Source organism: Misgurnus anguillicaudatus, chromosome 25, assembly GCF_027580225.2.
Source record: "Misgurnus anguillicaudatus chromosome 25, ASM2758022v2, whole genome shotgun sequence".
In the NCBI taxonomy this organism is placed as follows: Eukaryota; Metazoa; Chordata; class Actinopteri; order Cypriniformes; family Cobitidae; genus Misgurnus; species Misgurnus anguillicaudatus.
Window position 1 is genome coordinate 31,580,065 of NC_073361.2, and position 24,264 is coordinate 31,604,328.

The following is a 24,264-nucleotide window of genomic DNA, read 5'->3' on the forward strand; positions in this document are numbered from 1 at the left end:
TGTACTGACATATCTTAACATATATCAGTGTCATTGTTTAGTCTGAAGATGCACGGCAGTATAGTTTTTTTGTAAGGTTTATTTGTAAAAATGACTTAAATGTTTTAATATAACTACTAAGGCCTAGTCCTGGATTAATCTAAACCTTGTCTGCGAAACTGCCCCCAAATGCATTTAAGTAAAGTGTTTAAGTTAATATGTGTACTGTTAATGGTTCTGCTAGGTTAAAATAATATATTTGAAAAAAATGAACATTTTTGATGCATTATTATAAATTAAGGAACTGACAGTAGTACTCAGTCTAAATGAACCAACTTTCCCTTTAAAATTAAAACATAACAATTATAACATCAAACAGGTTATTCATCAATGAAGAAAATGTAGGGTGGGACAGGGGTTTATCCATCAGGAATTTATTGCAAGATAAAATGTGAGTGTTTCACAATCACACCAGAAGATAAGAGTCAGAGCTGAATGTGATTTTGTATTGGATTATTGGTGACTTGCTCTACTCCTGAAATTCCAGCAGTAAACAATTCTCAGAATACTCAGTAAAGTCCCAGACTTTCAGCATATCCCATGTATCCCAATGGTGACACTTATTATTGCTGTAACCTTAATGATATGAATCTAGATTTAATTATTTAAAATAGATTTAAGAGGAAGCCAAAAGCAATGTCTAAATCAGTGGTTCTCAAACTTTTTCAGCGTGCGGCCCCCTTTGTGTACGGCGCATTCCTTTGCGGCCCCCCCAAAGAAAATTTATGACAAAAAACTGTTCTAAAACTCAACTTTTAATTTAACAAAACATATTGAATGATACAAAGTACTGCTGTTGGTTAGTAGTAGCCTTATTTTTTAGGTTTAATTCCACAGAATTCATGATAAATTAATTTATTTTATAAAATGTTATAAAGCTGGGGCCCCCCTGGCACCATCTTGCGGCCCCCCTGGGGGCCCCGGCCCCCAGTTTGAGAACCACTGGTCTAAATGGTTTGCTATTAACAGACTGAGCCTTAGAAGAGGAAACTTTGACTTATATACAAGAATTGTTGACAACTTGACCAGAAAAGTACCAAGAAAAGACTACAAAAGTCATCTTGATTTCACGTTAAAGATTCTGCATTAAAGATTTAACACATGAATTGAGCACATGGCATTTATTTCACATTTTAACAATGCAAGTAGAACATTCTCAAAAAATGCAAATAACAAAATTTAAGACCTGATCTACAGGTTTACAAAACCAGTGCACCTAAATCAACCAATCAATAGTAATAATTTCACTCCATTTATATCTACAAGCATAAAGGTCTATAATTTATTTTCATCATGAACATCTTCAACTGCACAGTGTTATTCTTTAAATTTGGCTTTTTTGATTTTAAAGGCATATGGGTTTGGTATAGCTGATCTTTCTTTGCTCCTCAAGGTCTTTTCTGATGTCTATGAAGGCACCTAATGATGCATAGTAAGCTGAAGACATATTGCGTTGATTTTGCTATATATAAACTGAAAATCGTTCATCATCGATTTAAAGAAATGTTAGCAGCCCCACTTTAAAACTAAATCCACATTACGTATATAAAACAGCAGACAGACAGACAGACAGACAGACAGACAGATATAGCGCATTATTAGCCAACTTGTAACAGCATCTCTAGTGATTTTCAGGTCCTTTGATTGAAGGCACTAAATGTACAGCAAGGTGATAATAACAATCCAAAACAAGTCTGAGATTTTAGTCTTAAGTGCCTAAAAATTGAGGAAATATAAGGAAGAAAAAACAACAGCAACAACAGAAAGATATTTACAAACACACATAAACTCATTCGACAATGAATAAACCCTCAATAAGACGGCATATCTCCATCTAAACACACACATGACACCATATTACGTGTTATAAGTGTAGACAGCTGAATGCTTTGTTGGTATCTGAAACCCCAAGCAGACATTTAGCATTAATGTTAAGCATTCAAAATAGTGTTTTGGGAATAATATTATTAATACACTGCAAAGGAAAACAACACAAACCTCATTTCTATAGTGTTAGGTATATCCTCTTGATTTGGGGTGAAATGTGTGCCATTGCATCATGATATTCACAAATCCCTAGTAATTGTGACTTTAAATGCACCACCTGACTTTATCTAGATGATGCTTTGTTTCAGTACAGTAGTTTATGATTGTCATGACGTAACACAGCATAATACAACTAAGATGCACAGCATTGTGGGCAAAACCTTTAAAGGATGTGAGACATGCTTCAAGATATTTCAAGTAAAACTGTGAAGACTCTGTATTGAAACAGAGACTTAGTGCAGGTCCTACATGCAGCTACTAGTGTTTCTTTTTTGGGGGATGTTAGTGTTTAACTACATATGAAATAGTGTAAATCTCTTTATGTTTCAATAGAGGGCTTCACTGAAGCGTAGTCTGTAAAATCCCTCTTTCACCGAGTCCTCGGTGTCTTGCGAGACCGGTTCATCAGGTACTACGCTCAGAACTTCACTCTCCGATACGTCGTCCTTGATCTTGCGTTTAGTAAGAACCACAGACTCCATCCCGCTTGGATCGGTGTGCAGGCGTCCATCCGGTCCAGTAAGGACGAGGTAGCAGGCGTGCCGCCCTCGCTCTAAAAGAGTTGCTACACAGAAACGCAGAAAGTGATTTCCAGTGTTTAAACTTAAAAAAATAAAAAAATTATAAACCAAGAGCATTTCTAAAAAAATACAGTATGTATAGAAAAAGAGCGAGTAGGCCAGCAAGATATATCGGATTCAGTGCATATCGCAATATGCAAAAAGCAATGGCTTGCGATAACCGAATAATCTTAAAGTCCAATATTAAATGTTTTCTTCGTTTGTCACACCACAGAAAAATGTATTATTAACCACCCAGCTAAATTTGAATGATGAACAAAACCACCAAGTAGATAAAATAAGTTATCAAAATCTTGGAAAAACGGGCATGATTCATTGTGTCATGTTATATTTTTGCTTGAGTTTATTTTTAATTTGCGCAATTTGCGGATTCAGGCAAATAACGCCCTTTCGCGGCAATCAAACATCCCAATTTGCATCGCCCCACGTGAGTTTGCGTCTATTTGTGTCTTTGCATTGACTTTGTATTTAGCTAATCTGCTCGCGCAAATTGTTGAATATTTAACTTGATGAACAAAACCACCAAGTAAATAAAATAAGTTATCAAAATCTTGGAAAAACGGGCAGGATTCTCTGTTCTCAAACGGTGGGGCGTTTTTCTTTATTATCGTGTTGTCCTAGTGCTGCGTTTACACCAAAGCAAAGCATCGCGGTCCTCGCTCTAAATTACTTGCAGGATTTTACTTTGTGTCATGCAAATTTTTCGCTTGAGTTGAATATTCTTAACTTGCGCAAAGATGCGTTTGAGGCGAAAAATGCGTTTTCGCTGCAATCACTCTCCCATATTGCGTCATTCGCATCGCCCTGTGTGAGTCTATTTGTGTCTTTGCATTGACTTTGTATTTAATCTTCTCTCGCAAATCGTTGAATTCGCATTTGGTCACATTCCTCGCTCTAGATTACTTACGGGAGTTTAACTTCGCAATAAGACAATTTTTCGCGCACAAAGACGCGTTTGAGGAAACGTGCCGCCCAATTCGTGTCATTCGCATCTCCTGCATGAGTTTCATCTATTTGCGTCTTTGCGTTGAGTTTGTATGTAATCTAGTCATGCAAATTGTTGATTTCTTGCTTGGTGTTTACGCCATAAGTGTGACATACCTTTAAAGGAGACGATGTTCTGTGCAGTATTTTTTCTTTCAAGGAGAACGTGGGAATGAAGAGGATGCAGCAGAAACGATGAATACATCTTAATTCAATACATGCAAACAAATAAACATCAGTTAATAGATATACAGTCCATAGATCTCTGAATTCTTAAGTAGTCTGCCAATGCAATCATTATTACTATTACTCAAACTCTTAACCTTAAATACTAAAAGCATGTTTTAAATGTATGTCTTACGGATTGGTCGCTGTAACTGTTTCCCCACAGCATGAACACAGAGAATGAGTTTAGCGTGAGCACAGATGCCGGATGAGGATTTGGTGTCCGGGATAAAATATTGATCTCCCACAAGACTTCACCAGTGCGACCACTGAGAACCATCACCTAAAACACAAACACACCACAGCTAACCAAGTTGCATGTCAGACAATATCATGTCTGGGTAAAGAAATGAAGGACTCACTCTTTTGGTTTCATTGCCGAGATCTTCCTCCATCATGATGTCCACAATTCCATCTTTGTCAAATTGGCCAAATGTTGGCACACTGGAAAACACACAATGAGAAGTTGCACCATACAAACATCTCTCACGAGTACGATTTGATCTGAATGTGTAGCACACTGAGCAGATTGCTGCTATTGGTGGTCCATGCGATCTGCAGATTGTCTGTGTGTAGCAGTGACACGCTTGAACCCGCCTGGATCAGCAGCGATGAGGCAGGCTTACCATGAAGAACCAGCACACCCTTCAGAGAATCCGACCTACAGCGACCAACAGGAAAAACCGTAAATAAGGTTTGGCGTCTTACACAGTCTGATGATCTGATCTTTATTATGTTACATAAATATTTGTACTGATAAAGAGCGATGCATCCAGTTTGGGGGTTAGCTTTCTTCTCCCAGCTTTTGTCTTTTTTCAGCTTGGATTCCCAACCTGCTTTAGCCCGAACTGCCAAACGTTGCAAGCTCACCGCATACAGCCCAGAGTCTATAGAGAGATAGAGATGAGTTTAAAGAGTTAATCTAGATTTCTGGGTTCTCATGTCAAATTCCCTGAATAAAAAGTTGAATTTCCATGACCTGTGTCTGGGATGCTGTGAGTCTGGATAATGTAGTGTATACCGTGAGTTTATAAAAATGTAGCTTGAATCAGGATTCCCACACCTTAGTTAACTTCAAATTCAAGGACTTTCCAGGTCCAATACCCTCAAATTCAAGGACTAAATGTGGGGACACATTACAAGTGACAGCAAGGTTACATCGTGTTACCTTTTAAGATACATTCTTACAGTTCCCTTTTGAGGGAACTTGCACTGCGTCACTTCGGTGACAGTTTGGGGACGCCTCCTGGTGCGTCTGAATGTGTATATCAAATTCAACCAATGGTGAAGCTTAATACAAAGACGGGGTGACGCGGGAGCCAGAAGGTATATCGCTATCTGAAAAATTGCCAAAGATGGCATTTTTATGAATTATCCTACACTACACAAGGAATTATGGATTTTTTCCCAGAAAACTTCTTGCATAAAATAGATTCAAGCACTTTCAATGACCTGTATCTATGTATGTATATTTTCAAAAACTTCCCAGGGCCTTGAATTTTCCCCCACATTTCCTGACTTTCAATTTCTGGAAAAATCTTTTAAAATTCCAAGATATTCCAGGAATTCCATTACCTGTGGGAACCAAACTCATTAACATTGGAATGTAAAATTAAGGGAAATTTCCCAACTACAACATTACTAATGCACAATGACAAGCGCACAAGTTTGTGTATGTGGGGAGTGGGCTGACGTGCTGCATTTTTGTAACTTTGTGCACGACATCCTCCATCCTCGATGTTCTTGTTCTTCAAAAGCTATTCTTCTTCTTCTTCTTCTTCTTGTTTAACTGCCGGGTGTCATTTAAGTGAGATGTTACAGCTGCCGCCTGCTTTACCGGAGGTGAACATATCAAATACACCCAGTGGGATTTTTTAAAAGATAGATTAATAAAATATGGGAGAAATACGGGAAAATATTTAATCGAAATGATATCTGGATAGAATTGAAAAATATGGGAGAATCCCTGGAAAACAGAAGAGTTAATGGGTATTGTGGGAACCCTGAGATTTTCTTATTAGTTACACACCTGTGAGTAAGAGCAGGTATGGAGCTTCGCCGGCCGTGTAAAACTGCTGATGAGCAAATACTCCATTTGCATCGATATCCACCGTTGAGCCAATCTGTTCACCTGACTTACCCGAGAAAAACAGCAGCTCGGTCTAAAGATTACGAGACACAAACGAGTTAGTATAACACAGCTGATAAGTAATTCATTTGGATATATTGTTTAATCCAAACCCACAATACAATATTTGTGTTGTGTGTGTGTGTGGTACTGGTATGGGAGTGAGTACTTTAGGATTGTAGGACAGCAAGGCGAAGTCTTCGGCTCCATCTGCGTTAAGATCCGGAACGCTGATCAAAGGGAGATTTGCATTCATCACAGTAGACAGCGGCTGTTGCCAGATGATCGAACCTGATTGGGTGGCAAAATCAAATTTCACATGCAAGGACAATACAGTGATGTATGAAATGACATTACCATGATAATGGTGGGTAGCTTGTGCATAACATATATGTGACCCTGTCTAAATGCTCTTTAAATTGCAGGATGATTTATGTAGAAAACAGTCAATCACAGAAAGACTTGGCTGGGTAAGAGACAATGTATATTTTAAGGGCTATAAATGATTTTACTTGTGGTCATGCATTAGGAAAATACATTTACAATTAATGTCCACATCTTAGAGCGTTTAGTACCATTGCATTTATTGATCGCTGTCAGATTGTTCGCATGAGCCACAAGACATCCTGTTCCCTTCACTCCACACTCCACCCAATGAAATTCAGGCGCTAAAGGCCGTGTCCAAAGCGTCTTCCCATCAGTCCCGTCCACAGCCATCAAAACCAGACATGGAGGGGATAAATCTAAAAGACAAACCTTCATTGTTTTCAATGCATTCAGATTTGTTTCAACATGAGGGTGAGTAAATAATAAGCATTGCATGTGGATTTGGGTCTTATCTTACATTCACTCATGCATGTGTTGCGACTGGCTTCAGAACCTTTATACATGAAGAAGATATCCAAGACTTTGTCTTTACTGACATCCTCAACAGCCAGGAAATCATACGTGACTATAAGAGAGAAACATAACATAAGAATATCTTTCCACAAGCATAGGTGGGTTTAAAGAGCATCTATCTGACTGCGCCGCCTATCGTGCTGTTCCAGGTGGATTCGTATTTTGGCCGCACGGGGCACGGGAGGATGAATGAGAAGGCGAAGACGACGGCCAAACACAGGAACAGAGAGAGAAGAAAGATAGCTGTGCGCCATCCTGTCAGGTGTGATAAACCCAGCTTCCCCGCACAGCTTTTCTCCTTAGACACGCCCTCTTCTGCCTCTCCGCCCTTCAGAGGCTCCGCCTCAAAACCACACCCTGATGTATCTGTCATCTCAAACCAGCTAAACTCTGCACCACTGTAAAGGCAATATCTAGTTAGTTGGTCAGTACTGAAAAACACACACAGACAGGGTTATCAGGACCTAGACACACAGTCGTGGGACATTATATGCCTGCTAACAAATAAATGAATAAGTGGTTATGAAATATTAAATTAACTTTAAATTATTTATTTCAGTGCAGAGTGATACAAACAGTGTTGGGTAAGTTACTCAAAAAAGTAATTAATTACTAGTTACTAATTACATTTTCAATCATGTAATTAGATTACTGTACAAATTACTCTATCCAAAAATGATTTAATTACTTATTAATAATTACTTTCCAAATCCTATTTAGTAAATGATACAAAGATAGGCTTGAAACATACAAAAGTACATAAATTAATCTGGTCACACTTTAGGGTCCAAATCTCACTATTAACAACTTTTGCCTAAATATACTCCAATTACATAAAACATGCATTTAAACACAATGCAATGTTTAATTGCATGTTTTTGCACTGTTGTATTATATAATTGTTCTAGTTCATACACAGTATTTAGTTACATCAAAAGTAATTGTAAAATTACTGGAAAAATAAGAGTAATTCTTTACTTTTTCAGGGGAAAAGTAATTAATTTACAGTAGCTACAGTAATTACTTGGTAACTAGTTACACCCAACACTGGATACAAGGCTTGAAGCAAGCACAGAAAATAAAATATCTGGAACAAGTCTCAATTTTACAGTTTAAAGTCATTCTAGAAAAATATTTCAAAGCAGAATCTCATAATTGTCTTTAATCAGTCAAGTATTTCAGAAAGCCTTGTAATAAATTTGCATTAAATATTTCTTTTCTATTCATCATTTTAAAACATTTACACACGAATCTTCATTTAAACTCACACGTTATTCAGATTTAAAATGTACTTTACGTTAATATGTACATTATATCCAAGTAATTTTTGTCTTGTTGTCAGATTTAAGATATTCAAAAGTGGTTTGTATTTAAATCCAGTATGTTCCATATGTAAAAGACAACAGTAATACGTTGACTAAATAATAAATACAATTTAGTGTTGATTAACTACTATCTAAAGCTTGTCACTAAATGAAAGGTAACATATTGTTCTACACTAGTCAACATTTGAAGAAGTGGATCATCAAAGTTGTCCTAAGACAAGAATGCGTATAAACTTGAAGACAACTTTTAAAAAAGTTTTCATTCACTTCAAATGTTGACTAGTATAGTTGACAAGTCCCTCCTACCTGAGTTTAAACCTGTCAAAGTCCTGAAGCCCTGCTCCCAAATCATTAAAAAACACAATCTAGTGTAGCATATGTAACCGCAAACACAACAAATCCTGTTTCTTTATCAGTCCAGGGTGTTCTGTGTGTGTGTGATCAGAACTGTTGTCAAAAAACCCTCACAAAAACAACAACAAAAGTCATGCTGCAGCAAGCTGGTTTAACTAAAGAGAGAGAGAGAGAGAGAGAGAGAGAGAGAGAGAGAGAGAGAGAGAGAGAGACCGGTGACGAACAAAGACCCCTGTCTGGAAACATTTCACCTAAATTACAGAAACACTTTATAAACTATAAACATATACAGATCTGCATTAAAAACACCATCCTACTATTGTTATTTCACACCCATACTGACACAAATGAAACATGTACGTTACACACTGACTAACTTGGAGAGAAGTGATTTTCAAGTCACTAACTAAATACATCTTAAACAGGAGACTAGCTTTACCTAACTCTTTAAAATGTATCTTAGGTAAAATAACGTTACATGTTTGTTCCCAGTAGCGACAGAAATAATGATTGTAATGTAAAGTTTGGAGTTTTAAAAGACTGAAAGCTGATTTTATTTAACTTTAACTAGTCACATTTACTAGCTCAGCAAACTGAAACTCGTCTTTTTCCCCGAAAACCACAACTCCGTTAAAAACAAACCTGGTGAGTGACAGATCCTGCTGCTCTTTCCTTTAGGCTTTGCAGGTTTACAACAACACTTCTTCTTTCTTTTCTTCTTCTTTGATTTTATGGCGGATTGCGAACCAACTTCCTAGGTGCATACCGCCACCTACTGTGGTGGAGTGTGAAGAGAATGAAGTAACAAAAAAAAAAAAAAAAAAAAAAAAAAAAAAAAAAAAAAAAAAATTATATTCTATTTTTTAATCCACTTATCCTGATAAATCTCATGATTGCATGTATCATTTTCCCTGCATTTAATCCGTTAGTTAATATTTCAGTTAATGTAAACTCTTGAATTCCCAGTGATTGCATTTCCTCCTTAAGACTTTGCCTTTCTCTTTCATATACCTTACATACCATCATTACATGTTCCACTGTTTCCTCTATTAAACATACTTCACATAACCCTGTATTATGTTTCCCTATTATATGTAACGTGTGATTAAGATAAGAATGACCTGTTCGTAAATGAGTGAGGATAACTTGTTCCCTTCTACTTATATTATGGTTGATTTTAGATTTCTTAATACTCCTTTGAACTTTATGAAAATGTTGACCTGTTTGACATGAATCCCAGAATGTTTGCCATTTCCTATTACATGATTCTAAAATTAATTGTTTCCCTTCTGATCTACTAATTGAAATATTAATACTTGGTTCATCCATATTTAAACTATCTTTAGCCATCTTGTCTGCTTCTTCATTCCCTTGAACTCCCACATGTGCAGGTACCCATACAAAATTAGTTGTTATTCCCATTCGTTTAATACTATACAATGTAATCATGATTTCTATTAAAATGTCACTTCTATTTGTTTGCATTGATTGCAAGCTCAACAGAACAGCCATTGAGTCAGAGCATATTATTACTTTATCAGGTCTTATTTCATAAACCCATCCAAGTGCCATTAGAATTGCAACCATTTCTGCTGTATACACAGATGTGCCATCTGTTATTCTTCCAGCCTTCCTAATATCAAACTCTGGAACATAGAAAGCAGCTCCTGTTCTTCCAGTTTCTATGTTCTTTGATCCATCTGTATATACTTGAAGAAATGAATAATATGAATTTTTAATATACTCTGCTACTAATGTTTTAACATTACCCACCTCTCCATTTTCTTTAATTTTCTCATGTATCTTTAAGTCTTTTTCAGGTTGATCAAGTAACCAAGGTGGTATTGGAGACGTTACAATTATTGGAGCAAATACTTTCGTATCTAACCCAGTTTCATTAATCCATTTTTTAATTTTCCATGCAAAACCTTTACCTGGTGTATTCATAGTTTCCCAACTTTCCTTAAGTACTTCTTTTACTACAACAACACTTCCGCGTACGGCAGCCTGTCAGGGACAAATAGAGCTGCTTCTTCTTCTTCTTCTTCTTCTTCTTTACTTTATTGGCGGATCACATAAACAAATAGAGCTTCAGTAAATCTCATGTAATGTATTAAAATTGTGGGACAAATAATTTATCCTTATTACTTAATTACATCAAAGTAACACTATGGTAATTATACTAATATTGTCTTGTACTGTTGTTCAGCTTTATAAAATAAAACATTTTAATTTAGCTTTAAATAGAAATTTAGTACAACATTGTAATGAGCATGTTTACAGTGAAATAGCTTTCAGTTTACATTTAAATTTTATCTTGTTTATTTGTGAATCACATGACCTGCTAATTGTTAAAAAATACGAAGAATTCTTTATTAATATAGTAATAATAAAAACTCTGTTTTGTGTATTTATTTTGGCCCGCAATGAGATGTGCCAGACAGTCATTTTTAATACGAAGGATGCAGCCTCCGGAGGTCGCATATGCAAAAAAAGCATTACATTTGCAAGTTATAAGCATATTACAACAATTTACGATTAACTAAGAATAATAGTGAACTTAATAATGATTAATATTCTGAAATAAGACAGTATTGATGACGTATGCTGCCTTCAAATGTTCAAATGCGATCTCTTGTCAGATTAATTTACCACTGGCGTGTTTATTTATTTTATTAATTTAAATGTTATGTTAATTTATTATGTTTATAACTCCTTGTATCATTTGGCATTTCTGAATTCTTGTCAGATTGAAAAACGAAGTACGGTCAATTTGTTTATAAATGACACGCCCCTTTTACTGTGACGCGGCGCCGTCGGATTGGCCCCCAGCCCATTTGAGTTCGATTCCTCACTCGGTGAGTGAAGAGGGAGACGGTGGCTATCGCCGATGATTTAAACTGTTTTCATGGTAAAATCATAATTCTTCTAGTTCAAAAAACGAGTTAGCAGTGGCAAGATGTCGGCCCAGGCTCAGATGAGAGCTCTGTTGGATCAGCTGATGGGAACGTCGAGGGATGGTGAGTGCCAACGGCTCTGAAAGGATTTCTGCAGGCCTCTCGCTCAGATTAAACCCCAATCACATTATAACAAGCAAAACGTAAATAAATGCAGATTTAGTTATTTAGGGCTTTAAGATTATCTTAAAAAAGATTATAAATGCCTCAGTTTAATGTTTGTGTCCATGCAAGGGGAACGTGGTGACGTTACAGTCGCGTGTGCTAAGCTAATGCTAATAGATCACCAGCAGGGCCTTTTCAGTGACATGCTGCTTTTATTTTGTAATTTATTTTTTTCTTTAGCAGACATTTTACGTCGTTTTTAGTCTGAAATGATTTATGGTTTAACTGTAAGGACAGTCTAGTTTCTAGGGTTAAATAATTTTCGAGCTCAGATATTTAAATTAAAAGTCTACTAAATGTGTACATTTTGTAGGCCTGTCAAGCGATTAATCGCATACAAAATAAAAGTAGATGTTTGCATAATGTGTGTTTTGTGTGTGTAATTATTTATATAAATAAATACACACAACTACATGCATACATTTAAGATTTTTTTATAAATGTGTGTATATATATATATATATATATATATATATATATATATATATATATATATATATATATATATATATATATATATATATATATATATTAATGGATAAATAAAGAAATATATAAATGTAAATGCATACATGAATGTGTGTTGTTATTACATAATAATTACTCGCAGGACATGCATATATTTTGCAACCACAAACTTTTATTTTGCATGCGATTAATCATGTGACAGCCCTAAATATTATTATTATTATTAATAGTGTTATTTAAAGTGTTGTTATTGCTAATAGCAATAGTATTAGCATTGTATAAACTGTTGTAATTGGTTGATATTGTTTCCCCAACATTGGATGCAAACATTAATTCTGGAGGAATAAACCAAAGAGAGCTAAATTTACTTTAGATTCAGAGCTAGAGTTTTGATCATAGTCCAAATAGAGACGATTTTGCTTATGATGGGACATGATGTGCACATACGCTTATGTTGAATGGAGTTGTACTGGCTGTAAGAAATCTCACCCTCCGTGTGAATGAAGAGACTGTCTGTGTGTTTGCTGAGATGAATTCATATGCTTCCCGTACATTTGTTTCATACAGACTGAACAATTGTGGCCCCTTTATTCTATTCATTAAGGTTCAGTGTATCTTTGCCAGCCTACATCTGCAAGGGAGTTGCAGAAAATCCTCATGTTCATCGAGCCGTGAGTCACCAATGCTTTTTAAAGCTGTTATGAATATGAAAAAGAAACAATACTGTTTGCTTTCCAGCAGTAACTGTTTGACACAACACGCTAGTTGGTAACGTAAGAGTGAGAAGAGAGGATACGAAGGTTCTGCCAGGTCGGCTGTAGTACACTGAAGCGCTGCATTAGCAGCTTTCCTCAAATCTCACACAGTTGACTAAAATTAAAAGGAAAAACAAAGCAAATTCCTCCGCCGACGTCTTCACTTTTGCTCTTGTGTATCATTCCCAACTTCCTCATTACAGGTTTGGGCAAGAAAAGGTTTTCCCTTTAAACTTTTAGAGGCTTGGACCGCAGGATGGGGTACTGAATGGGAGAGATCTCGCAGTGTGTATAAATTAACCTTTTACTTTAGTTTTGGTTTTCTTTCATTAGATTTTTGTATTGTTTGCTTATGTACATTAGATTATCCAACACTTCTCTTCAACAGTCCTTTCTAACATATGGCTGTTTGTATATATTTTTGCTCTGGTGATTTATAACTATATAAATTAGGGCTGGGTGATAAATTAAATGTTAATTTATGGTTTACTGTTTTTTTTCCTTCAGATGTGTCTCTATCATTAGGAACAACAAATTTAAATGAGAAATTCAATATTTTACTATGTTCTTACCTCAACTTAGACAAATTTATCTTTTTTCCATGCTTGCACTTTTGGTCTTTCTGCGGCGCGTCGTGGATGTGTTGGCATTTGGCCTAGCCCCATTCATTCCAATGGTTCCAAACAGGATGATTTTAAAATCCACCAAACACTTCCATGTTTTCCCTATTTAAAGACTGTTACATGAGTAGTTACACGAGTAAGTATGGTGGCACAAAATAAACTTTTGTTTGGAGCCATGGGAATGAGTGGGGCTGGGCTGGGTGCTGGCACATTCAGGAGGCGCTGTGCGAGGTTTTGAGGTGCATGCATTGAAAAAATATAGGTATTTATTAATTCATCTAAGTTGAGGTAAGAACATAGTAAAATATTGAAAAACTGTAGTGTTTTTCTTTAAGGAACAACGATTTATTGGCCAATGTAGATATAATTCAATATCGGCCACTGCGAGATATTGGTCTATCACTAACTAGCAGAATAATATTAAGCAAGTTATACTGTAATGTGCTTTTTATTTGGCCAATAAGTTGCCTAAAGAATGTGCCGTTGGACTAGTTTAAGTTAAATCTTCAATTCTGAAATGTTAATGATGTCTGTGTTGTCTTTCATAAACTTTAAGTGCCCATTTGACAATAAGTATTTTCTGTATAGGTAGGTAAATATTGCTGTATTACTGTGTAATATAATGTGGCCTATAAATACAATTCTTCCATGTATTCAGATTTAAGCAAGTCTATTAAATATTAGTTTTAAGATATATCACCCAGCTCTAATGCATTCACAAAAATTTAAGAAGTACACAGTTTATATACAACATATAGGGATTATCTCAATGAATAAACCTACAGTAAGAGATATCAAGCCTGATAAGCTGGTCTAGGATCAGTTTTAGTCACTTAATTTTTTAAGGACTCTTATTAAAGAGCCAGTTTAATATGATAGTTTTGTTTAATTTCTTGTGTAATATAAAGACTGTATGCAGATTATATTCATCTAAAAACACTGTCTACACTCAATATTACTGAGATCTCATGATTTTACGACTGGAACAGGCAGAACTCTGAACCTTGGCCGCTATATTAACAGTGTGTAGCGCCGCAGTGTGTGTGAGAGAGAGACACACAAAAGTGTGTGTTTGTGTTATCTCATTCAATGTCAACTATGTGCTTTGTCCTTGCAGGCGATGAATCGAGACAGCGAGTTAAATTCACAGACGAACGCGTCTGCAAATCTCACCTACTTGACTGCTGCCCAAATGACATCCTCTCTGGAACGGTAAGGAAGATATTTGCACTGAATTTATAAATGTATATATCAGTGTGTTTGTGTTATTGAGCCGCCTGGTTTTGCTGTGTGTTTCAGCGTATGGACCTTGGCGAATGCTCTAAGATACACGACCTGGCGCTGAGAGCAGATTATGAGATCGCCTCTAAAGAGAGAGATCTGTTCTTTGAGCTGGACGTAAGTGCCATCATTTATAGTCATCTTTCTTGACGTTAAAGTTGGAGTCTCAATTTTGGCATGACTTTATTTTGTGCAGGCGGTCGATCACCTGGAGTCTTTTATCGCTGATTGTGACCGCAGGACTGAGTTGGCAAAGAAACGTCTCGCCGAGACACAAGAAGAGATTAGCGCTGAGGTCGCTGCAAAGGTGAGAGTTGTGTATGTGAGGACAATACAAAATGTCAACCTATTAGGGCTTTGGCAATATCATAACGCTGCTCGCACTAGTGTGTGTGTATGAGCTATGGAGAAGTTGTTTGTCTCATTTTTATTGTGTGTGGGTTTGTCAGGCAGAGAAAGTTCACGAGTTAAACGAGGAGATCGGGAAACTCCTGGCTAAAGCCGAACAGCTCGGTGCAGAAGGAAATGTGGACGAGGCACAAAAACTTTTGCAGGAGGTGGAGAAAGTCAGAACTAGGAAGAAGGATGCAGAGGTTAGTTATTTTTATGTTTTTTTTAATGCATTAAAGACATCTTATGTATTTTGCAAACATAAAAAATGTACGTGTCTTATGTGCAGGAGGAGTACAGGAACTCCATGCCCGCCTCCAGTTTCCAGCAGCAGAAGTTGCGTGTTTGCGAGGTGTGCTCCGCTTACCTGGGTCTTCACGACAATGATCGACGGCTTGCTGACCACTTCGGTGGCAAACTTCACCTGGGCTTCATCCAGATCAGAGAGAAGCTGGAACAACTGAAGGTAAAGGGTCCGCTTGTTTCAGATCAGAGACATTACAATTCAACATCTGCTGAAACTTTTCTCTTTCTTTTCTCTCCAGAAAACTGTGCAGGAGAAACAGGAGAAACGAAACCAGGAGCGTCTGCGGAGAAGAGAAGAAAGAGAAAAAGAGGAGAAAATGAAAAAGAAGTGAGAGAGCTTACAAAATGCAAATGATTAACATTTTAAATCGTGAGACTTTTGTCATGTTTCAAATATTATATAACATTTAAAGTTTGCTGCTCTGCTTCTCTTTGTAGGACGAGGTCACGCAGCCGAGAACGCAAAAGGTCTATTTCTTAATTTCACTTAAAATATCAACTTAAAGGTATAGTTTACCTAAAAATAAGGTTGTTCCAACCTGTATTAATGTCATTTTTGTGTGAATTATACTTTTAATTTTCCTGCTACAAGGACATTGCCACTCTGGCACATCGTCTTTAAAGGAACACGCCCACATTTTGGGAATTTAGCTTATTCACCGTATCCCCCAGAGTTAGATAAGTCCATACATACCTCTCTCATCTCCGTGCGTGCTGTAACTCTGTCTGACGCAGCCCCCGCTAGCTTAGCTTAGCACAAAGACTGGAAATGCATGGCTCCAGCTAGTATACTGCTCCCAATAAGTGACAAAATAACGCGATCATTTTCCTATTTATGTGTTGTGATTTGTATAGTCAAACCGTGTACAAATAACAAGGTGATATGAGACACAGCGATCTTTTAACAGTATACATACTGAGAACTATATTCTCTGAAGACGAAGCACTGCCGCATGGGCGGAGTGATCTGCTCGCAGCACACAAGAAGCCCCTGGTGAGGAGCAGAGAATTCGGTCAGAGTTGTGCAAATCACTCCGCCCATGCGGCAGTGCCTCGCCCCCAGAGAACACAGCTCTCAGCATGTACACTGCCAAAAGATCGCCGTGTCTCACATCACCTTGTTATTTGTACACGGTTTGACTATACAAATCACAACACATAAATAGGAAAATGATCGCGTTATTTTGTCACTTATTGGGAGCAGTATACTAGCTGGAGCCATGCATTTCCAGTCTTTGTGCTAAGCTAAGCTAGCGGGGGCTGCGTCAGACAGAGTTACAGCACGCACGGAGATGAGAGAGGTATGTATGGACTTATCTAACTCTGGGGGATACGGTGAATAAGCTAAATTCCCAAAATGTGGGCGTGTTCCTTTATAGTGGGAAGACTTTTTGTTGGAATATAAATGACTGGAAAGATTTTTCATTTACATTTAGTAATTAAACAAACGCTTTATTCAAAACAACTTGCAAATAAGGAGCGCTGTGGGAGGTTTGCATAGAAGAAGAGAAAAACACATCTGCAGTATCACACCACTAATTTTCAAGAAAAAAATAGCTAAGATCCATGCAGACAAACTAAAATGAATTTCCCCTGATTCCATTTTTTTCTCGTTCATCCGTAGGTCTCGTTCCCGTGAGCGCGATCGAGAGCGCAGACGCAGGCGTTCCCGCTCCGCATCGAAGGAGCGTCGCAGGTCCCGCTCTCGCTCCAGAGACCGCGAGAGACGCCGAAGGCACAGATCTCGCTCCAGATCTCGATCACGCCACAGCCGAGAGCATTCACACAAGTGAGCTTCACTTTCAACTTTTTCGAATGCTCATAATGATTTTGAATCCCTTTGCAATTTTGTGAATTAGGCATCTTTAAGTTAACTGCTTTTGTTCTTTCAACTGTGCTAAATTAGAAATTTTGAATTACTTTTAGACTGTAAATGATGAGTAACTCTGAGCAAAGATTTTGTGAAGTTGTTCCAAAACACACCACAACAACTACATATTGTGACTTTCAAGACTTTAGAGAAAATTCATTGCTTGTGCACAAAGCAATGTTTTAACTGTGTGTGTTTGTTAGATCTTCACGGGACCGCGATCGTGAGAGGGACAGCAAGCACGGTTCATCGGAGCGGAGGTCGGATGGGCTTAACGGCAGGACAGATTCTCGCCGCCATGATGACAGAGAGGCCGGAGAGATCTGATTCATCTCATTCTATTACTACAAACACTTGTTGCTCGCTAATGTTAAACACGTTTTTATTTATCACACTGAGCTTTGTCTGTAGAAAACTGCCCATGTTATTTTTCCTCAAAATCATTGTTGTCTTTGATATTGCGGTCCAATGAGATTTAGTCTGACTGTACAGTGAATGAAGTGTTGTGTGACTGGATTGAGTTTTTGTTTTTCTGTATGCACAACTACCTTTTTTTTGCCTCTGTCGCTTTTTAGGGATTGGGTTTTCATTTTCTGACCGTTTGTCCTGAATGGATGTGGGCATGTTTTGCAGGTCCCGCTTTTTAGTTTTTAACCACCATCAGAACACAGCGTTCAGTGCCCTGTCCTTGAATATAGCTGCAGTATTTCCCTTACAGAGAGACTGACCTAACACAAGTAGAAATGTAACAAATATAAAGAGATCTTTCACTGCATTTTGTTTCAGATTTCCAATGTCTTTTCTAATGCTGTTTTGAGTCATGTTGTCCAAAGTGCATTAAATGGTTTTATGAATTAAAATGGTATTTGGATGGTCTTTATAAAGTTTATTTGCCTGGCATTTAATTCCCTTTAGCCATACGGCATTGTATTTGAGTTGTAAAGCACGTGATAACCTTTATTATTAAAATTAAGGAAATGCAGTGAGGTGAAAAAAAACACTGCTTTACCTTGTGTTCATCAAATGCTTCAGCTGTAGCCAATATTACTGCTTTGCACTTGAGTATTTATAACACTGTTAAGCTATTGTGAATTTATATAGATGGTTTCAGCAGTAACAACATAAACAAACGGCTTTCCTGGAAACTTGTGCAAAGAATCAATTAAAAGTCTTTTTAGAGTAGTTTATTTCTAAAAAGAAGCTTAATAAGTAGATTAACTTGTAATGATAGCTCAATGTAGTTTTTGATAGTTCAAAGCTAAAGCTATGTAAAATTAATGTATACAATTTTGTAATACAGATGGCTGCCAAACCTCCCCTTGTCTTTAGGAAACCAAAATATTTATTTACAGGGTTTACATTACAAGATTTTTTCCAGAGTACAGTTCGGGGCTGCCAATTTTTGAGTTTAGCTTGGAAAAAAATTCTTGGGGTTGGGTTGTTCGCTTGCAGTGGTTATTCATTTTTAATACTTTCTCAATTATAATTAAATATAATTATTATACAAGTTGTTTGCTAAAGTAACCATTTGCCAAACAACTTATTTACTATTTTATTGATTTATTTATTATGTATTAAATCATTAATTAAGAGTTTTAAAATTGTCTATTTTTTAATTAAAAAATAGTTTCAAATTCACAGTTTTAAATATTTAAAAACTTTTAAGCATGAATTTAAGAAACTGTTTTAAATATGTCTTAGTACTTTGTCAATTTAAAAGTGTTCCATTTTTATAATTAAATTATTATAAAATTGATTAATTGATTTATTATTTCATTTAATATATGCTAAATAACTTCAAATTTAAAATAAAATTGTAAGAAAAAACACAACTAATTTAATAAATTCATGTCTATGAAAATGTATCTTTTGTAGCATATCCATTTTGAGTATATTTAGTAAAAAATATAAAAGTAAAAAAAATAATTTATTTGAGAACAGTTTAACCAGTTTTTCACATATTAATAGTAAAAACTCTCATTGTATCAGTTTTACAGGAATGCTGTGTGTACTGTATGTATATGTACCCTCTTCTATACGTTACATTATTAATACGCTCACTTGTAAAGTTTATTTATAGCCGCTGTATTTTGATACTTATGTTGTCTGTTGATTTTTCTGTGTTTTCCCCTGCTTCTGTAAAGCTGCTTTGAAACAATTACCAATGTGAAAAGCGCTATATAAATAAAATTGAATTGAAATTTTTTTTATTAAATGTATATACTTTGCAGACACTTTCATCCAAAGTGACTAAGGGGCGGTTTCCCGGACAGGGATTAGACTAGTCCTAGACTAAAATAAATGTAAGAGCTGTCCAAACTGAAAACAACGTGCACTGACATTTCTTAAAATACATCAGTGCTCTTTGTTTTGCCTCAAAATACACACAAGTAATGTTTTTAGTAAGCCATGTTTGTTAAAACTAGTTATATTTCCTAATTAAACTAAGGCCTAGTCCTGGCTTAAGATAATCCCTGCCTTGGAAACCACCCCTATAAGTACTTTAAATGTTTAAAAATAAAATTTGCATATTTTTTCAGAGATGTCAAAGTAGCTGTGGGGTCAATTTTTGACCCCAAACATAATAGCAGGGTTAAGTGGTGAACATGCTAATGATATACAGGTAAAGGTAATGACATCCAATACTCCACTGATTTATTAGTTGGCAAAATAAAAAGTCTTCAATAAATCTCAAAAAATGTAATAAAACTACAAATAAGAACAAAAATACAAACAGAAAATGAACACAAACTGATCATAGAATGTTTGTATATTCTATAACTATGACATCATAATAGAGAGTTAGATGAAGTATGTCACTACAGACTTTACTATACAGAGTTTAGATTGAGTCGGTAAGTTCAGTTAGTGTCAGCAAAATGGAGAATGAAACAAATTTTACAGCTTTTAGCGTCTTTGATGAAGTGCGTTTGGATGGCGAGCACACCGATGCGATCATCAGGGTGAAAGACACAGAGTTTAAAGTGCATAAGATCATTTTATGTGGCTGCAGCCCATATTTTAGGTAAGGACAGACATTTAAACACACAAATGCATTTAGGAAAACTTTATTATTTAATATGATTGAACTGTTTCTTCATCCGTAACAAGTTTGTCTCCCTTAAATTGTTCCACAGGGCACTTTTCTCTACCAAGTGGTCCAATGGTCAACATTTCTATGAGATATCAGATATGTCTCCACAGATAATGTCCCTTATTATTCAACACGCATACACAAGATCCGTTCCCATCACTGAAGAAAATGTCCAGGAGCTCCTGGTGGTGGCGGACAGGATTTTAATAAAGGATCTGGTAGATGCCTGTTGTGGGTTTCTGGAGTCGCAGTTATGCCCAGAAAACTGCATTGGCATTTTTATGTTTACCGAGCATTTCCATTCTTGCTCCAAACTTCACGAAAAAGCCAAGTTTTACATCCTGGAGCATTTTAAGAACGTGGTGGGTTTGTCTCAAGAACTCCAGGAGCTCCCACTAAAACATCTTGAGGAGTTGATTGGACGGGATGAGTTAAACATTAAAGAGGAGGAGATTGTTTTCGAAGCCATCCTGCGCTGGATTGAGCACGACCCTCAAGAGAGAAAAATACACATCGCCACACTTCTGCCAAAGGTAAGACATTGTTACTACTATACGAGCATCATATTGCTCATACTCAGAGATTTTGAGCTTTAATCAAACCATCTCTCTTTTGTTTCAGATTCGGATGGGGTTGATGACATCGGAATATTACCAAAATAACGTGAAGAGCAATCCACTAGTAACAGATGATGAATTCTGCTCAAATGTCATCAACAGTGCAACAAACGCCCTGTATAACCTCAACATATCTGAAATCTCCAGCCAAGACCTTCGTAAACAGCTAATGCGTCCGCGTCTGCCTCCAACGGTACTACTGGCGATCGGAGGATGGAGCACTGGTGGTCCAACCAATAAGATTGAGGCATATGATGTTAGGGCAGACTGCTGGGTTAATGTAACCCCAGAGGTCGATACACCGAGAGCCTATCATGAGACAGTTGTCTTGGACGGCTTTGTCTTCTGCATCGGCGGCTTCGATGGTGTGAATTATTTCAACAGCGTCAGGAAATTTGATATCACCAATCAGACTTGGCATGAGGTAAGTATTGTTGGGATTTTATGTATAGTAAAGTTGGATTTGAAACACAGTCATGTTACACAGGAGACATAAGCAGATAAAAGTGTATATGTGTGTTGTAGGTGGCTCCAATGTATGAGCGGCGTTGCTATGTAAGCGTTACTGTTTTGGACGGTCACATATATGCCATGGGTGGCTACGATGGAAATATACGGCTGAACTCAGCCGAACGGTACGACCCAAAGACCAACCAGTGGAGTCTCATAGCATCCATGAACGAACACCGTAGTGATGCTAGCGCCATAACTCTACATGGCAAGGTAAAGACATTCACCAAAGATGTACTTCTTCAAAAGAGATTTTAGTCTAATAGTGAGACACTTACTTCTGAGTGGCATTCAGTGATTTTAAGGGCAAGCTGAAATATATTCTGTATTCTGTGTTTGTGTGGCAGGTGTATATCTGTGGAGGGTTTTCTGGCAATGACTGTCACTTCACAGCAGAAGTCTTCGATCCCCAGACCAACCAGTGGAGTTTCATCGCCCCAATGATGAACCGTCGCAGTGGTCTCGGTGTAATCTCATATGGGAATCGAGTTTATGCTGTGAGTCTTATACGTTGCACATGTTATAGACTGCACACAGGAAGATATTTATAAATGAATGCATGAAACAATATGATTTATGTTATTTGTGTATCTAAATCTCTATTTATTGTTTGCAGGTTGGTGGTTTTGATGGCGCTGACCGTTTGCGTAGTGTAGAGCGTTACAACCCTGACACAGATAGCTGGCGGGCCATTGAACCAATGATAACGCCGCGAAGCAACTTTGGCATTGAGGTAAGACGTGTTTAAAGACTTCTCTGTTGTCTGCTGTCTTTCTGAACCTGAGCTGAGATTTTTACCCGATTTCTCCAGGTGCTGGAAGATCGGATCTATGCCGTTGGAGGCTTTAACGGATCAAGCACCACTGATAACGTGGAGTGTTTCAACTGGGAGACAAATTACTGGTAACATACACAAACACTAGAGATGATCTAGCTCAGGGGTGCCCAACCCTGTTCCCGGAGGGCCACCGCCCCGCAGACCCCAGCCCCAACCCCAATCAAACACAGCTGAAGCAGCTAATCAAGGTGTTCAGAGTTGCTTGGTAATTACAGACAGGTGTGTTGGAGCTGGGTTGGAACCGAAGTCTGCAGGACGGCAGCCCTCCAGGAGCAGGGCCGGGCACCGCTCATCTAATGCCTTGAAAGAGCAGATTCTGAAAGAAAGTGTCTTTGACTTAAGTGCATTGACTTGATTTATGCAAAGGGCAATTATGAATGATCAAAAATATGTTGTTTTTTGGTGCACACAGGTATGAGGTATGTGACATGACAATAAGCCGCAGTGCTCTGAGTTGCTGTATATTATCAGGGTTACCTGAAGTGATCAAGTACACCGCCAATCGGGACTCACTTCCGACAGGAGTCTGTCAGTGATTGATCCAGCATCGGAACTGGACAGAAATCTTTCGCCATCAATGATGTGCTGAAGGACAAAAATAAATGCATTAAAAAGAGGACACGTTGTTATTATAAATATGAAACTTTATAAGGATGATGTGCTGTGGTGGTTTAAGGTCATGGTGGATCATCAGATGGTTACTGCTGTTTGAAATAAGTATAGTGTAAAAGATTTTGGATCACTTTTTTTAAAATCATGTCTGAATCAGATGGTCAGACAAGCCAAAGCAATGCTTTAAAACTCTCAATGCCAGACACCATGAAATGTGCTAAATTAAAAAAAAAAAGATAATTTTGTTTACTTAGTTTACGTGATTTGGGAAATATGGGTACATTTTTTAAATTGAGATTTATACATCATCTGAAAGCTGAATAAATAAGCCTTCCACTGACGTATGATTTGTTGGTGATATTTGGCCGAGATCACCCGCTTTAAATGTTATCACTTGATTGAATGGGTGTTGGTTATCAGGCCATAGATTAGAGTCAGAAGGCTGTTATCATCCATCCACATGATTAATCCAGGGCTGCCAGTTTTTGAGTTTAGTTGGATTGAGATTCAGGGGGTGCATAGAAGGTTGGCATCTTGTAGTGGTTATTAAATTATTACTATTATTTACTAAATGCTACACTGTAAATAATACTTTGCTGCCTTAAAATGTTTTGTTAAATCAACTCAGATTTACAAGTCATGTCAACAGAGATGAGTTGTCACAACGTATAAAATATAGTTGAGAAAAGTCAACGTAATTTTATAAGTTATAACAACTCACCTGTAGTTATAACAACTCATCGCCAGTCAAGATAAATAATAGTACGTTGAAATTACTTGTAAATCCGAGTTGATTCAACAAAAATTTTAAGGCAGCAAAGTATTTTTTACAGTGTAATTAAAGACAATTTATTATACATATAAGTATTTAAAATCTAATACTGGTCTCTGCCAAAATATATAACTGCAGATGATGTGCATGTCAAGACCATATAATTATATTCTGTATATAAATATATTATTGTTTATGTTAAATATCACATGGTTTTTACTCTGTTTTATTATAAACTGTCACAGCAAACCTCACGCAGGCTCGTACACCCTACGGAAAAATCCAGCTAAAACCAGCATAAACTGGTGAGCTGGTTTAAGGTAGTCTCCCAGCTTGGTTTTAGCTGGTTTTGCTGGTGTAGAAAGCTGGTCTAGCTGTGTTTTGGTCATTTTTTAAGCTGGTCTAGCTGGAGTTAGCTGGTCAG

At 37.0% G+C, this 24,264-nt stretch overlaps 4 protein-coding genes across 6 annotated transcripts in view; 2 read left to right on the forward strand and 2 right to left on the reverse strand.

Moving 5' to 3' along the window:
- LOC129425815 (immunoglobulin kappa light chain-like) overlaps positions 1-24,264 on the reverse strand; it is a 688,217-nt gene that overhangs the window by 635,808 nt on the left and 28,145 nt on the right. The window contains exon 3 of the mRNA XM_073864299.1: positions 1,636-1,645. Within this exon, the coding sequence (XP_073720400.1) occupies positions 1,636-1,645 (10 nt within the window). The remainder of the gene's footprint in view (positions 1-1,635; positions 1,646-24,264) is intronic.
- fam234a (family with sequence similarity 234 member A) lies at positions 1,146-9,291 on the reverse strand. Its single transcript, XM_073864289.1, has 12 exons — positions 9,225-9,291; positions 7,024-7,301; positions 6,848-6,952; positions 6,579-6,746; positions 6,173-6,294; positions 5,905-6,037; positions 4,630-4,762; positions 4,391-4,536; positions 4,238-4,314; positions 4,012-4,158; positions 3,768-3,855; positions 1,146-2,650 (listed from the first exon to the last, which is right to left on the reverse strand). The coding sequence occupies exons 2-12, from the start codon at positions 7,274-7,276 to the stop codon at positions 2,412-2,414; spliced, it is 1,611 nt and encodes a 536-aa protein (XP_073720390.1). The 5' UTR covers positions 7,277-7,301; positions 9,225-9,291; the 3' UTR covers positions 1,146-2,411.
- Positions 11,398-18,257, forward strand: luc7l (LUC7-like (S. cerevisiae)). 3 transcript variants are annotated; one of them, XM_055181415.2, is made up of 12 exons: positions 11,537-11,602; positions 12,777-12,843; positions 13,131-13,212; positions 14,668-14,762; positions 14,850-14,948; positions 15,028-15,138; positions 15,281-15,424; positions 15,511-15,687; positions 15,767-15,855; positions 15,966-15,995; positions 17,152-17,316; positions 17,601-18,257. In XM_055181415.2, exons 5-12 carry the CDS (start codon positions 14,853-14,855, stop codon positions 17,722-17,724), a joined length of 936 nt encoding a protein of 311 aa, XP_055037390.1. In that variant the 5' UTR covers positions 11,537-11,602; positions 12,777-12,843; positions 13,131-13,212; positions 14,668-14,762; positions 14,850-14,852; the 3' UTR covers positions 17,725-18,257. The 3 variants fall into 3 exon arrangements, with proteins under 3 accessions (XP_055037389.1, XP_055037388.1, XP_055037390.1); XM_055181413.2 differs by lacking the exon at positions 13,131-13,212 and having other exon boundaries at positions 11,450-11,602; XM_055181414.2 differs by lacking the exons at positions 12,777-12,843; positions 13,131-13,212 and having other exon boundaries at positions 11,398-11,602.
- On the forward strand, positions 20,197-23,073 carry LOC129425439 (kelch-like protein 10). The gene is made up of 8 exons (XM_055181397.2): positions 20,197-20,422; positions 20,535-21,024; positions 21,113-21,532; positions 21,634-21,831; positions 21,966-22,115; positions 22,235-22,351; positions 22,430-22,521; positions 22,869-23,073. The coding sequence occupies exons 1-8, from the start codon at positions 20,277-20,279 to the stop codon at positions 22,990-22,992; spliced, it is 1,737 nt and encodes a 578-aa protein (XP_055037372.2). The 5' UTR covers positions 20,197-20,276; the 3' UTR covers positions 22,993-23,073.